General features: G+C 39.2%; 1 protein-coding gene and 1 pseudogene across 6 annotated transcripts in view; both read left to right on the top strand.

Annotated features, from left to right (window-relative positions):
- MROH9 (maestro heat like repeat family member 9) overlaps positions 1-16,932 on the top strand; it is an 89,275-nt gene that overhangs the window by 23,472 nt on the left and 48,871 nt on the right. For all 6 annotated transcript variants that reach the window (XM_006942690.3, XM_045049117.1, XM_045049116.1 and 3 more), the window contains exons 5-7: positions 7,662-7,797; positions 8,354-8,440; positions 10,610-10,714. In XM_006942690.3, coding sequence (XP_006942752.2) covers positions 7,662-7,797; positions 8,354-8,440; positions 10,610-10,714 — 328 coding nt within the window. The remainder of the gene's footprint in view (positions 1-7,661; positions 7,798-8,353; positions 8,441-10,609; positions 10,715-16,932) is intronic.
- Positions 12,758-15,692, top strand: LOC102899625 (annotated as a pseudogene).

Consider the following 16,932-nt stretch of genomic DNA (forward strand, 5'->3'; position numbering starts at 1 on the left):
CCTGGAGCCTGCTTCGGATTCTGTGTCTCCGTCTCTCTCTGCCCCTCCCCTGCTCATGCTCTGTCTCTCTCTCTGTCAAAAGTAAATAAACATTTAAAAAAAAGTTTAAAAAAATTAAAAATAGAACTACCCTACAACCCAGCAATTGCACTAAGTATTTATCCAAGGGATACAGGTATGCTGCTTCGAAGGGACACATGCACCCCCATGTTTACAGCAGCACTATCAACAATAGCCAAAGTATGGCAAGAGCCCAAATGTCAATCAATAGATGAATGGATAAAGAAGATGTGGCATATATATATATATATATATATATATATATGTATATATATATATATATATATATATATATATATACACATACACACAATGGAGTATTACTCAGCAATCAAAAAGAATGAAATCTTGCCATTTGCAACTATGTGAATGGAACTGGAGGGTATTATGCTAAATGAAATTAGTCAGAGAAGACAAAAATCATATGACTTCACTCATATGAGGACTTTAAGATACAAAACAGATGAACATAAGGAAAGGAAAGCAAAAATAATATAAAAACAGCGAGGGGAGCAAAACATAAGATACTTAAATATGGAGAACAAACAGAGGGTTCCTGGAGGGCTTGTGGGAGGGGGATGGGCTAAATGGGTAAGGGGCATTAAGGAATTTACTCCTGAAATCATTGTTGCACTATATGCTGACTAATTTGGATGTAAATTAAAAAAAAATTAAATTAAAAAAAATTTTTAAATAAGCAGATTGTACAATTCAATTTTCTGTAATATTTTTCCTTTTGGCACTATGTCTTAAGTTTATTTTTTCTGCCTAATCATATTTTCATTTTAATGGCACTAGAATATTCCAAAATTTTGAAATTTTCTAAATTACATTTTATTTTACCAATATTATGATAATCATCTTTGTATATAAAAGATCGTATCTTCTCTGTTTTTTTGAAATAGCCTTCTGAGGGTGAGGTTACTGATTTAGATGATAGGTAACTACAAAAATGCACTTTGGCTGGGGACCCTAATTAGTTGACAATCCCAGCTGCTGCCTATGTGGATTCATCAGCATATTTGTCCAGGCAACATGGTGGGCCAGTCAATTCTGATGGGTGTCTTTGAATTGAGGAAACCCATCCACCTCGCTGAAGCCTTTTTGGAACTTGCTGTAGTCTCAGCTACTTTCTACCCAAACCTACCTACCTTCCTTCCTTCCTTCCTTCCTTCCTTCCTTCCTTCCTTCCTTCCTTCCTTCCTTCCTTCCTTCCTTCCTCCTTCCCTCTCTTCCTTCCTTCCTTCCTTCCTTCCTTCCTTCCTTCCTTCCTTCCTTCCTTCCTTCCTCCTTCCCTCTCTCCCTTCCTTCCTTCCTTCCTTCCTTCCTTCCTTCCTTCCTTCCTTCCTTCCTTCCTTCCTTCCTTCTCTCTCTTAGAAATCTCAGGCATCTCTAATCCTGTTTTGGTGTCTGCTTCCCCTGGACCCAAACTAACACAGATGGGATGAAGTTTCTTAGAGCTTTTCATAAGGAGTCAGTCTGCTGTCCAAAAAAACCTCACTAATAATGGCTCTTCAAAGCCTAGCCACAAGAAGATACAGATATATAAATACATTTTTATACTTTACTGATTTAATAGGTTCAAAATTATACCTCATTATTATTTTAATTTGTATTCCTTTCAAAAAAGCAAGACTCAATATTTTCTGTATGTTTATATATTTATAAATTTTCTCATGTGAGAATTTTCTCATTATCTTTGTCACTTCATTAGGGTTTTAGTGGTGGTATATATTTAGTAAGCTTCTCATGGTATTTTTATGGTTTTAAAATTTTTTATTCTTTTTTATCTTGTTAGAATTGATTTTATAGTCATAGCTGTATTTTTGTTCATGTTTTATGTGATATCTGGTATAAAATTAATTCTCCATTGCACTTTAATATTATGTTCACTTTCTCCTAGTTTTCGGTTATTCAATTTTTGTTACCCTCCAGTCTATAATAGATATTTTTATGTATGAACTACTTTAAAATATCTTTCCAATTCCATAATAGGTTTAAAAGAGGAAGACTATCTCATAACATGTAAATGCTATATGAAATTCAAATTTCAGCGTCCATAAAGAAAGTTTTGTTGAACACAGCTACGTTTATATATTCACGTATTGTCTATGACTGCTTTTACATCACAATGACAGAACTAAGTAGACATAGACAATTTGGCCAGCAAAGCCTAACATACTTCTTATCTGGGCAGTTACAGACAATGTTGGCTGACCCCAATACAGATAACACTTATTTAAAATGCCTCATTTCCAAACACTCTGTGTTTTTTTTTTTTTTAATTCAACTGTGTAATGGAATAGCTATGGGTTTAAGGGTTCCAAGCTGTTCTTGAGCATCTTGATGGCAGTGGTGATATATGAGGCTCCATGTGTGATAAAATTGCATAGAACTAAATACACACACACATATGCACACGAGCACAAATAAAACTGGGGAAATCTGAACAAGATTGGTGGATTGAATCAATATCAGTATTCTGATGGCGATATACTGTAGTCTTTGGAGAATGTTACCGTTTGGGAAAACTGAGGTGAGTGTGTTAGATGTTTCTCTGTATTATTTCCTTCATTTATTTATTTTTTTATTTTTCATATTTGAGAGAGAGACAGACAGACTGAGGCAGAGCACGAGCAAGGGAGGGGCAGAGAGATGGACACAGAATCTGAAGCAGGCTCCAGGCTCTGAGCTGCCAGCACAGAGCCCGACGCAGGGCTCAAACTCACAAACTGTGAGATCACGACCTGAGCTAAGTCGGATGCCCAACCGACTGAGCCACCCAGGCGCCCCTCTCTGTATTATTTCTTACAACAGTGTGTGAATCTACAAATATCTCAATAAAATTTTTAATTAAAAAAAGTGTTCTAAAAGCGCATTCTGACCCAACATGAAATACTATCACAATAATTAGTCCCACATTTGGCCTGGTAAGGGCAATGGAGTATTTATCTAGATATTTTCTATTCCCATGTTAGGGTGTTCTCTAGAATATACATTCTCTTCCATTGTTTAGAATTTTGTTGTAGTCCCACCACTAAAGTGTTTTGATTTAGGGCTGTTTTGTAATAGATTTTATTATCTGATCAAGCTGGATTTTCCTTATTTTACTGATCATTTCCAGCATGGTAACCTAAGATAAATTTTTCTCTTTCTAAGTGAAAGTTAAGCATATTTTGTCAACTTCTGGTGAAAATGTCCTGAAATTTTAATTGCATTTTCAGAGTCTGTAAAACGATTTGAGATTAAGTGACATTTATAAATGATCTTCCTCTTTATAAATCTATATTTCTAATTATTCAAATTCTGTTTTATGTTCTTTCTTAAAAGTTGATTGTATCTTTGGGGTGCCTGGGTGGCTCAGTCAGTTAAGCATCCGACTTCGGCTCAGGTCAGATTTCACGGTTTGTGGGTTCAAGCCCCACGTTGAGCTCTGTGCTGACAGCTCAGAGCCTGGGGCCTCCTTCAGATTCTGTGTCTCCCCCTCTCTCTTCCCCCTTCCCCCCCCACCCGCTCACGCTCTGTCTCTGTCTCTGTCTCTCTCTCTCTCAAAAATAAATTAACATTAAATTTTTTTTAAAGTTTGAGGTATTTTTGACATAGATTCTGCACATTACTAGACTAGCTTCTTAGTTATACTATATTTCAGGGTTTACCCCCCATTTTGTTTGAACAGCAATTTCTGATATACTGGGATGCATATGGGATTTTTAGGGGGGCATATTTATCCTGTGTTTGATTGAGCTCACTGAACTATTTTTATTAGACCATGTCTTATTCGAAATACAGCAAACTCTGACATAATATTTTAAATTGGAAATTGAACCCTTATGTTGTTCCTGTTTTTAATAAAAACTCTTACACTACTTCTCAATTAGCAAAATGGTGGATCTTGGTTTAAATAAAACCTTTCGAGAAATTATTTTACAGATCTTTTCCCTTAGAATATGATGTTGATATTTATTCCTTTTCCAAGATTGACTAAAGCATGATTTTTTAATTTAATCTATTAATAGGCATGTGCTAATCAATAGTTTTTAAGACATTGGACCATCCTTACCTTCCAATGATAAACCATAATTGGTGGCATTTCAAAATTATTTTATCGTTTCGAAAAAACTCTTACTCTAAAAACTTTAATTTTATACTCATAAATGAAATTGGTTAATTTTTTATTATTTTAATTCCAGTGTAGTTAACATTCAGTGTTTATTAGTTTCAGGCATACAATATAGTAAGTGATTCACCAGTTCCATATATTATTAGTCAGTGCTCAGCAAGATAAGTATAATGTTAATCTCCTTCACCTATTTCATCCATTCCCCTGACCTCCCTCCCTTCTGGTAACCATCCGCTACCAGACTCCAGTTAAGAGTCTGTTTATTCATTTGCCTTTTTTTTCTCCCTTTGTACATTTGCTTTTTTTTTTTTCCTAAATCCACATATGAGTGAAATCATATGACATTTGTCTTTCTCTGACCAGCTTATTTTGCTCAGCATTATATTCTCTAGATCAATTAATGTTGTTGCAAATGATAAGATTTCATTCTTTTCATGACTGAGTAATATTCTAGTGTGTGTGTGTGTGTGTGTGTGTGTGTGTGTATGCACACTTCTCTATCCATTCATCTATGGATGGACATTTAGGCTGCTCCCATAATTTGGCTATTGTAAACAGTGCTGCTATAAACATAGGGGTGCATATATCCTTTTAAATTAGTGTTTTCATATTCTTTGGGTAAATACCCAGTAGCACGATCACTGGATTGTAGGGTAGTTCTATTGTTCATGTTCTGAAAGACCTCCATATTTTCTTCCACAATGGCTGTACCATTTTACATTCCCACCAACAACACAAGAGGGTTCCTTTTTCTCCACATCCTTGCCCAAACCTGTTGTTTCTTGTATTGTTGACTCTAGCCATTCTGACAGGTGGGAAGTGATATCTCATTGTGGTTTTGATTTGAATTTCCCTGATGATGAGTGATGAGGAGCATCTTTTCATGTGTCTGTTGGCTGGATGGCCTCTGGGGAGAAATGTCTATTCATGTCTTCTGCCCATTTTTAAATTGGATTATTTGTTTTTTGGGTGTTGAATTTCATGAATTCTTTATATATCTTGGATACTAAACCTATATTGAACATGTCATTTGCAAATATCTTCTCTCAATCAGTAGGTTGTCTTTTAGTTTTGTTTGTTGTTTCCTTTTCTGTGCAGAAGCTTTTTATTTTGATGTAGTCCCAATAGTCTATTTTTGCTTTTGTTTCCTTGCCTCAAGAGACCTATCTACAAATATGTTATGGCCAAAGTCAGAAATTAGTGCCTGTGTTCTTTTGCAGGATTTTTATGGTTTCAGGTCTCACACTTATATACTTAATCCACCTTGACTTTATTATTGTGTATTGTGTATGAAAGCGAGCAGTTTCATTCTTTTGCATGTAGCCAGTTTTTCCAATACCATTTTAGGAGAGACTGCCTTTTTCCCACTCGATATTCTTTCCTGCTTTCTTGAAGATTAACTGACCATGTAATTGTGTGTTTATTTCTGGGGTTTCTATTCTGTCCTATTGATCTATATGTCTATTTTTGTGCCAGTACCATAATATTTTGATTACTACTGCCTTGTAATATAAGTTGAAGCCCAACATTGTGGTCCCTCCAGCTTTGTTTTTCTCTTTCAAGATTGCTTTGGCCATTTGGGGTCTTTTGTGCTTCCATACAAATTTTAAGATTCTTTGTTCTAGTTCTGTGAAAAATGCTGGTGGTATTTTGATAGGGATTGCATTAAATCTGTAGATTCCTTTGGGTAGTGTAGACATTTTACCAACACTTGTTCTTCCAATCCATGAACATGGAATGTCTTTCCATTTCTTTGTGTCGTCTTCAATTTCTTTCATCAGTGTTCTATAGTTTTCAGAGTACAGGTCTTTCACCTCTTTGGTTAGGTTTATTCCTAGGTATCTTATTATTTTTGGTGCAATTGTAAGTGGGATTGTTAATTTCTCTTTCTGCTGCTTCATTATAGGTGTGTAGAAATGCAAAGATTTCTGGGTATTGATTTTGTATCCTCTGACTTCACTGAATTCGTGGATCAGTTGTAGCAGTTTTTTGGTAGAGTTTTTAGGTTTTCTCTATATAGTAGCATGTCATCTGCAAGTAGTGAAAAGTTCACTTCTTCCTCATCATTTTGGATGCCTTTTATTTCTTTCTGTTGTCTGGTTGCTGTGGGTAGGACTTACTTCCAGTATTATGTTGAATAAAAGTAGTGAGAATGGACTTCTTCCTGAACTTAAAGGAAAAGCTCTCAGTTTTTCTGCCATTAAAGATGTTAGCTGTGGGTTTTTAATACATGGCCTTTATTATGTTGAGATATGTTCCCTCTAGATGTACTTTGTTGAGGGCTTTTATCATGAATTGATGTTATACTTTGTCAGATGCTTTTTCTGCATCTATTAAAACAATCAATATAGTTTTTATCCTGTCTCTGATTGACGTGATGTATCATGTTAATTGCTTTGCAGATATTGAACAGCACTTTGCATTTAGGGAATAAATCCTACTTGATTGTGATAAATGATATTTTTAATGTATTGTTGGATTCCATTTGCTAGTATTTTGTTGAGGATTTTGGATCTATGTTCACCAGAGATATTGGCCTGTAGTTCTCTTTTGTGTGTGTGTGTGGTGTCTTTATCTGGTTTTGTATCAGGATAATGCTGGCCTCATAGAATGAATTTGGAAGTTTGCCTTCCTCTTCTATTTTTTTTTTGTTAAGTTTGAGAAGAATCGTTATTAACTCTTCTTTAAATGTTTGGTAGAATATACCTGTGAAGCCATCTGGTCCTGAGCTTTTGTTTGTTGGGAGTCTGTTCAGAGTCTGATCATCCATACACCATAAAGAAGTCAAATTAATCTTCCCAAGATTTGAAAATGATCTAATATATTCTAAGAGCTTCCATTTCAAACAGTGGGTATTAGATATTTCAATTTTCCTGTCCAGTAGAGAAAAGATATTCCGAATCCAGCACAAAATTTCCTGCCTTACCATCAATATCACCATCTTTTCAAAAAATAAGAAAACATTTTCACCTCCCAAAAAATCAGGAAGGACTGTTATCCACATCACATATATCAAAGGAATAACAATTATGTCATAATTGATCTAACTGCTGATGGGCAGGTTTCTTTTGCCAATAACTGGAGGGATGCAACCCCATAGTATCAGAAATATTAAATGTGAGAAACGTTGTATGGTGGTTTAGAGAAAATGTGGCAGTAATACATTTCAACTAAAGCTCAGCATGGCTTTGTGGGCTTGCCTGGAAATGTAACCACTCTTTACATTATTATGTCTATGGAGAAATATATTCTGGTTTCTAAATAACTGATTACAGATGATTTTTTACAAAGAAACTCATTCCTTTATATTTACAGTGCCATTGTCATCTTTATGGGAATATTTAAAAGTCCACATGTTATATAAAGCCAGGAGCTGGGTCTCATTTTCTAGCACATTCTCTCTGACCCAAGAACGAGCCACCAAAGTTAGGTTGCATTTGTTATCTTCTCTGTTGAATAATTGCACCTTTTTTCTCATTAGCTTTGTAGATCCCTCACTGCAATTTGAATCCCAACTGAAGATAATAGAGTCATCCTTTAAAAAGGTATTTTCTATTCCAAGTCTTGAGAAAGTGAGGCAAATGGGGAACAGTGAAGATGACAAAGAGGACATAGAGGTAAGTCTCCGCTTCAGTTATGAAGAGGCACTGTTATGCGCCACAGCAATCCTGACAAATGCCCTTGCACCAAATGCCCTTTGCTACCTCCTTCACTCTTTTGAGATATAATAAACAGTCTATTCCAGTGCCTCTGGACTCCTTGTGAATTCCACAATCCTTGGGATTTAATGGATCGTATAGGAGTTATGAGAACAAATGAGTGAAGAGAGTTTAGGTTAATTGTTTTAGCAAGGACAGAGTTTATGGGCCAAGGCTGCAAAGAAGAAAAGAGGAGCAAAGAAAGGTGGAGAGAGGAAGAGCCCTACAGTAAGGTCAACAACACCTCCGCTCTCCATTTCCTCAGCATAGCTACACAGTGCACCTGCCTTGTAAGATGGGGGAGCGGTTCATGGCACATTGTACTGCGTGAGGTCCCATCTCTACAGCTACCTCGTTCCTTTCTTGCCTTCAGTGTATGGGGAGAACTCAGGACCCCGGGACACAAAACTATAGACGTGGAGTATAATTACATCTAATTTTATCTGGCTGACTGTGCAATATTTTTGTTTTTCAGAATTTATATCAAAATATTTTAAACATGTATGAAGACACTCTTCTCATCTTGGTGTCTAAAGACCTCTACAAACTGCAAATCTTAAAGGTAAAGGGAAAGCAAGCACTTTTGTTCTCTGGTCTGAAACCTAAAAGAGCTCACTGTATTTCACTAATCATTTCCCTTTTGTCATATTTGCATCTTCTTCAAGTATTTGGTGGCTGATCTTTTGTTTCCTCCGAAGGTGTAAAATATCCCCCAAAAGAAATCACTTCCCTTTATTTGGATTACAGAGACACACTTTTAAGAATGCAATTTGGGGAGGATGGCATCACCAGACACTTAAGACAAATGTTATGTGGCAATGTAAAAGTGAATCCAATATGGGTTAACAGAGAGGAGAGGGTGACTGGCCTAAATCACCTTCAGGTCCGTGCGACATTAAATCATACTTCGATAGTGTCTATATGATTGCTTGTTCCCCCACAGCCCTGGGACTGGAGAATCCCATGAGCATCCCATCCTCATGGACGCCATGATAACTAACAGAGGAAGGTGTAACAGCTGCGCCAAACCCCACTTGCATCAAGACTTCACTGTTTTTAACATCTCAGTCAGAGACAGGAGACTGCTCAGGATATCTGACGACCTTTAGCTGTGCATTTCTAGCAAGATGGCATCAGGGGAACCTGTCTGAAAATACTGGGGAACCAGACTGACTTATTCTACCAGGAGCATTATGAGTCTGTGCAAACTATAAAATACGTTCAAGTCAAGAAGCAGAATTGGTATCTACGAAGACAAGAAGGAATGTGAGGAAAAATAAAATCTACTGAGTTCCTTTGTGCCTAATTTAAGCCACATATTTTCTGTGTACTTTAAAAATTTCACCTCACAGCCCTTTAAAGTAGTTGTGATTATTCCATTCTTAGAACTATTTCCCCATGCATGCTCTTTCAACCAATAAACCATTGTTTATTGAGCATTTGTTCTACATCAGGCACTAAGCTGAGTACTTCATATATGGGTTATTTCATTTAATCCTTACAATAAACCTATGAGGAAGTTACCATCATCGCTCCCGCCCCCATTATGCAGATAAGTAAATGGAAGCAGAGAGAGGAGGAATAGTATGTACAATGCTCATGAATGGGGGAGCTACTCAAACTTGGTAACCTGGTACTTAGCCATGTTGCTCTTATACCTTCCATGTCTAGAAACTCTCTTGATCCTCAAAAAGCTGAAAGCCCACACGTAGAAAAGGCAGAGACTGACCTCCAGGGATTTAGACTCTTCTGCCCTGGGAAATGGACTTCAGACCAGTTTTATACAATAGGAGCAAGTGAAAGGAGGACATTTAGCATAAATTCCATGGACTCCAGCAGAGTGCCTTAAGAAATCTGTTGATGGTAGCTGGCATGTGAGGCATAGGCAGTCTTCTTCCCTTCCCAAGCTTGTAAATATGTCCCTGCATCTGGAGATTTAGAACAAATAGAAGTTACAGCAAGATGGAGTTGAATCAAAATTAGCAAGAACCTTCTAACCGAGCTGCCTCCAGGAATATTTTCTGCACCCCTGAGCCAGAAAATAACTGAGTGTTGAATCTGCAGAGGAAATTCTGGAGTAAAATGACATTTCAGGATCAGATGACATTTCAATTCTCTTTTAAAATAGAAAGTCAGATCCTGTGATTAAAGAGAGAGGATAGTACTTTGAAAGAAAAAGACGAGAAGCAGCAGATAATCCCATCACAGCCTCATGTTAAGCTCTTTATGATGACTGACAAAGTGACCGTTAGGTTGCACATTAGTAAACACTCGTTGGATAGAACTAAGTAACATACAACCCATGCTGGAGGGGAGGTGGGTGGGGGGGATGGGCTAAATGGGTGATGGGCATTAAGGAAGACACTTACTGGGATGAGCACGGGGTGGTACATGTAAGTGGTGAATTACTAAATTCTACTCCTGAAACCAATGCTACACTATATGTTAACTAACTGGAATTTAAATAAAAAATATCATAGTAAATAGAAAACAAACAAATACATTAGTAACATGCTACCCAGGTGTAGTTGCTACAACAGATGAAGTGTGCTAGATAGCTTGCAGCATACAACTAGCCGGTTGTCTGTCTTTTTGAGAGCAATGTAGGTTAGATGTGACATAATCAGGAGCCCCCCGGGGACCCTTGACATGGTGGAGACGGAGACTAAAAGGAGGGGACTTGTAGAAACGGAAACACCACGCTCTAGGATGATTCTTGTGTTTCCCACAGGACATGGCCATGTGGATGAATGAAGACAGTTCATACCTGCAGGAGAGAGCCATAGTGGTCATCAGCAGGGTGCTGAGCTTTGCCTCCAGGAAAGTCAGGGGATACGTAAGTGACAGTGCAATTACGCCACCCGCTCCTGAAGGCCGAGTCTCTGTAGTGCTGCCTTCCAAGTCTTGAGGCTGGAGAGTTCTAAATGCCTGCTTGGTGTGAGCATGCGGGCAGGTTGGGATACTGAGAAGAGTCAATATCCTACGTGATTTTACATGGCTCTGCAACTCGATTTTTTCACTGAACAATATGTCCCTCAGATATTTTCATGGCAATGTATGTAAGTGTATCTCATTCTTTCAGCCAAAGCATATATCCCCGTAGTTTTGATGTACTGTAATTTAACTATAGATGGAAATTCGGGTATATTTGGGGTTTTTTTTCCTACTTCAAACAATATACAAATAGTTATCTTTTTTCAAGTGCGTGTTCACTTAGAAATGCTTAGAAAGATAATAGATCAAAGAGTATGGATAGGTTACAGTTTTAGCATTACAAAATTATCCTCCGGTTTGTATTCCTGTGGATATTAGAGTAATCATTTGCCCACACCTTCACCAACACTGGGATGTGATTGGACTTTCTAATGGTTGCCTTTCAGCTGGGAAGCAAACAGGCATCTCATAATTGCCAGTATTTACTGGGGTTTTCTGTATTTTTAATAACATCATTCCTTGCCTTCTAAAAATCCTTGCCGTCTATGAACATTTCTCTCCCTTTTGGATACCCTGTATCCAGTCTGTTTTGCAACTCATTCTTAACTGTGATTTTTAAACACAAGTCTTCTAATTGCTCACCTGATTGTTTGAATCATTCAGGAGTTCAGAATAAAGGGGGCCAGAAACATACATTCGTGATGACACCTTCACGTACCCATTTTCTACCTCTTATACAGAGAGCTTTTGACATATTGAGACAAAAAGCCTAGATACACTTTACAATATACCTGAATTTTTACTGTTTTGTTTAAAACCAGCTTTGGAAGGTAACATAATTTACTTACAGGAGGAAATGCAGTCCAGGGTGTTCTTTGCATCAGCGAATTCTCTATTTCAAAAGAGAGATGGAGTGATTTGCTTCAATCTTCTTGTTGCCTGGCCAGGGAAGGCAGCCTTCTATTTCTAAAATGGCTTGGTTGTCCGTTCATATGTCTGAAAGGCTAGTCATTCAAAATTTTGCAGCAAGGCTTGAGATTAAGTGCAGTTCGCAACTCCAGCCTGTTTTCTGAACGGTTTCTAAATGTTTCGTGCACTCAGCAAGTCTTTGATGGCGACTGTCTGACCGAGATCTATTCGTGAGCGGCTGTCTGCTTTTGCATTTGTATTCAGTATACATATACTTGTTCATTTATATTCTAGTGAGTTCCACTCAGGTAGCAGGTAGGACATTTTGGGGTTTTGTCATCTTCTATCACCTCTTCTCAATTTTGATTATGTTCATGAAGTTCATTCTCCCCTACACACATCTCACCCCTCAACTGTTAAAAAAATAAATCTGCAACTTCACATGTGTGCAGAAGCCTGTCATAAATTGGGTGTCCCTACTTACAACTGAGATTTGAGAAGTCAAATAGGGTAACGGATTACTTTGTTCTGCAATGTTCACTAAGGACCAGCAGGTGGAAGCACACCAGCATTTTCCAGAACATAGAAGCTAAGCTAGCATCAACCAGTTCGTCATAGTCAAGCAGGCATAAAACTTTATTAAGTTAACTTTCTCTTTATGATAATGTCCTCTAAACATGGTTAAGTCAGTGAAATTAATGGGGGAGAGAGGACAAATATATGAAATAAAACAGATGAATGCATTATTAAATTAAAAACTAGGCTTCCCCCAGGCCTTGTCTCTGTATCTGTGTGTCTGACACATTGTAGATAATCAGTGAAGATCTGCTTTGCCCTTCTCTAATTATATGTAACTACCTATTCTGTGCTCACGTGCTGTCCGTTCACTGGAAAGACTTTTTTTTTCTTTCATAAATTACTGTATCCTGGGGTGCCTGGATGGCTCAGTTGGTTAAGCGTCTGACTTCGGCTCAGGTCATGATCTCATGCTTCATGAGTTTGAGTCCCGCTTCGGGCTCTGCACTTGATAGTGCTGAGCCTGGAGCCTGCTCCACATTCTGTGTCTCTCTCCCTGCCCCTCCCCGACTTGTGGGCACTCGCTCGCTCTCTCTCAAAAATAAATAAATAAACATAAAAAAATAAATTACCCTATTCTATACCTTCCAGAATCTCAGTGGCCCTTGTATTATTAAATAATCCAAACTACCATTTATATTCTATCAAAAATACTCTTTCCTGTAGTAATTCCCCTTATATGACCTATGTGCCTATCAGGGTGAAGAACTTCCACACTCAGAGAGTATTTTTCCCTTCAATTAAACTATTCAATTTTCAAACAGGCAAAGAAACGTGAGCTAATCGTGTCATCTTATATCATTAACAGAAAGACTTTTCCTGGGTTTGTTCTTTTGGCATAGTCTTTCAGCATTTGAGAGATGGGTTGGGCAGCGCACCAGTGGTCCTGCCAATCTTTCTCTTGCTTCAACAGTGTTTCGATGGAACAGACTCAGGGGCGCCCCTTCTATCAGCCTCCGACCACTCTCCAAACTTTTTTCCAGTTGCAACCTTTGGAGCCATCTTCTTGGCCACCCTCTGCTTCCAGGACCAGCCGATACCCTATTTTGAGCTTAACTCCTTATTACCGATCAACCACGAGCACCCAGATTCGTCAGAATTATTCCACAGAGGTGGAGGCCGCTGTCAACTGCCTGGTCAACAGACATCTGTGGGCCTCTTACACCTACCTCTCTCTGGGCTTCTATTTTGGCCATGAGGATGTGGCTCTAAAGGCATAAGCCACTTCTTTCAAGAATTGGCTGAGGAGAAGTGGGAGGGCATTGAGCGTCTCTTGAAGATGCAAAACCAGTGTGGCAGCCATGCCCTCTTCTAGAACATGCAGGAGCCATATCAAGATGAGTGGGGGTAAAACCCTGGATTCCATGGAAGCCGCCCTGGTTCTGGAGAAGAGCCTGAACCAGCCCCTTTTGGGTCTGCATGCCCTGCGTTCTGCCCATGCAGACCCCCATTTCTGTGACTTGCTAGAGAATCATTTCCTCGATGAAGCGGTAAAAGTCATCAAGAAGATGGGCGACCACCTGACAAACCTCCATAGGCTGGCTGACCTCCAGGCTGGGCTGAACGAGTATCTCTTAAAAAGCCTCACCCCAAAGCATAACTAAGAGCTTCTGGAGCCCAGCAGCCTTTTTGAGGGGCCCCTCTGGCATCCCCCTGGTGCGAGGGCTTGTGCCTGAGCCTCTTCCTGCAGCCACTAGGCAGCTTTTTAACCACCCTGCAGCCCTCTCCCAAGCTATGGGCCAAATGTAAACGATAAAGCTTTTAGCAGCAATAATAATAATAATAATAATAATAATAATAATAATTAGATAAGTGGGAGTCCCCCCACCAAAAGAAGATGGGTGGGATTTAGGGAGGAAGATGGGGGTGGAGTAGGAGGACCCTAGGCTTGCCTTGTCCAACACATACAAGTAGGTGACTATCAAATCATCTTAAGTACCCTAGAAATCAACCTGAAGACTGGCAGAATAAACTCCACAACTAAAAGTAGAGAAGAGTCCAGAAGAGCCCAAATCAAAGATGGTAGGAAGTGTGGACACACCATTTGGGAAAGAAACAAATCATGAATTCTGTGGTAGGGAGGGAGATGTGGTGGAAGAGAAGGGTAAGAGACAGACTAGCACAGTGGGTAGCACGCGGGAAAGACGAATCCTCATGGCAATTGGCTTGGAAAGTGGGAGGAGCCAAATTTCATGAGTTCTTGCAATCACTGGGGCTTAAAGCCTGGAGCTTTAAAGGTCAGCAGACTTGGCTCTAGAAGAGCTTAGAGGACATTGTGCTGCTCTTAGAGGGAAAGCAAACAGGCAGCCTATGGACATACAGCATGGAAACAGTGATATGAAAAGCACTTGGGGCACACAGTGAGGAGGTTATTTGCTCTTCTCTGAGTGTGCCCCGGAAAGGCAACATTCATGCAGAAACCCCCCTCCATGAACAAAGGAACTGGCAGATGTCGTTTCCTTCTCCTTCCCCTCAGCATTAACACAGACCCATGTGCAGCAACCAGGACAGCACAATCACTACCTAATTTGCTTACATGAAGCCCCGACCACCCCCCCCCCCCCCCGCCGCCATGCTCCAGCAGAATCACCCTTCCCAATCATGCTTGCTTGGTCCCAGCCCAGCAGGTGTCCTTTCTGAGAAAACTGGCTGGCCCAAACCCCTGCCCACGTTGAGTCTCCTGTCCCAAGAGTTTTGCAGGGCTTCAGAAGTTCTGGTAGAGGTGGCAATGGGTATCATCTCACAAACGGACCAGAGCACACCCAGTTAAAACTTGTCACCTTCGAGCCAAGGACCAAACACTTCCCACAATAGGCAGAGAGACAGACAATTGAGCTGCAGGATAAAGTGGCCAGGACACAACAGCAGAGCACACACAGAACACACTGAAGATACTCCCTGAAGTGACAAGCCCTGGGGAATAAGGGAGCTTACATTATAGGGCACTAAGGACCTCTTCTTCATAAGGCCATTACCTTCAAGAACAGGAGACATAGCTGACTGTTCTGACACAGAGAAGTAGGCACAGAGACTTAGACAAAATGAGAAGACAGAGGAATTTGTCCCAAGTGAAAGAACAGGACAAGGTTACAGGCAGATCTAAGTAAAAAATATATAAATAACATGCTTGATAGAAAATTTAAAGTAGTGATCATAAAGATACTCGCTGGACTTGAAGAGAGAGTGGAAGGCATCAGTGAGACCATTAACACATGATAAAGAATTACATAGCATAGATAGAGGGCTGAATAAATAAAATCAGAGACATGCTTGAGGAAATGAATAGCAGACTGGAAGAAGCAGAGGAATGAATCAATGACCTGGAAGACAGAGTAATGGAAAGCAATCACACTGAAAAAAGAAAAAAAGAATTATGCAAAACAAGAATAGACTTAGAGAACTCAGTGACTCCATCAAACATAATAACATTCATATTGTAGGGGTCCCAGTAGAAGAAAAGAGAGAAAAAAGTGGGGAGAAAACTTATTTGAAGAAATAATAGCTGAAAACTTCCCTAATTTGGGGAGAAGCAAAAACAGACATCCAGATCCAGGGAGCACAGAGATTCCCCAACAAAATCAACAAAAGCAGATCCACACCAAGATATATCAAAAATTAAAATGGCAAAATATAGTGATAAAGAAAAAAAATGGTTTAAATAGCAAGAGAAAAAGCATCAGTCAGTTACAAGGGAAAACCCATGAGGCCAGAAGGAGATTTTTCAACAGAAACTTGGCAGGCTGGAGTTCATGATATATTCAAAGTGCTGCATGAGAAAAATCTGAAGCCAAGAAAGCTCTGTCCAGCAAGGCTATCATTCAAAATAGAAGGAGAGATAAACAGTTTCCCCGACAAACAAAAACTAAAAGAGTTCATGACCACTAAACCAGCCCTGCAAGAAATACTAAAGGGGACTCTGTGAGTGGAAAGCAAAGACCAAAACTGACAATATGAAGGTAAGAAACACAAAAGCAGTAAAAAGGACTATTTCTGTAAAAAAAAAAAAAAAAAATCAGTCAAGTAAGTCACAGAATAAAAAGATGCAAAATATGACAACATATGACTAAAACGTGGGGAGGAGAGGAAAAAAGAATGGGTTCAAACTTAAGTGACCACCAACTTAATATAGACTGTGACATGCAGAAGAGGTTATATACAAACCAATGGTAACCATATATCAAAAACCACTGATAAACATGCAAAGAATAAAGAGAAAGAATTCCAAATATATCACTAAAGAAAATTAGCCAACTACAAAAGAAAGACAAGAAAGGATCAGAGAAAATCTTCAAAACCCACCACAAAACAGATGACAAAATGGCAATAAATACATATCTATCAATAATTACTTTGAATGGAAATAGACTAAGTGCTCTAATCAAAAGACCTAGGATGACAAACTGGACAAAAGACAAGAGACTCATTTCAGTCCCAAAGACACGTGCAGATTGAAAGCAAAGGGATGGAAAAACTTTTATCATGCAAATGGATGTCAAAAGAAAGAGTATCGGGGCGCCTGGGTGGCGCAGTCGGTTAAGCGTCCGACTTCAGCCAGGTCACGATCTCGCGGTCCATGGGTTCGAGCCCCGCATCAGGCTCTGGGCTGATGGCTCAGAGCCTGGAGCCTGTTTCTGA

Source organism: Felis catus, chromosome F1 (assembly GCF_018350175.1).
Source record: "Felis catus isolate Fca126 chromosome F1, F.catus_Fca126_mat1.0, whole genome shotgun sequence".
In the NCBI taxonomy this organism is placed as follows: domain Eukaryota; kingdom Metazoa; phylum Chordata; class Mammalia; order Carnivora; family Felidae; genus Felis; species Felis catus.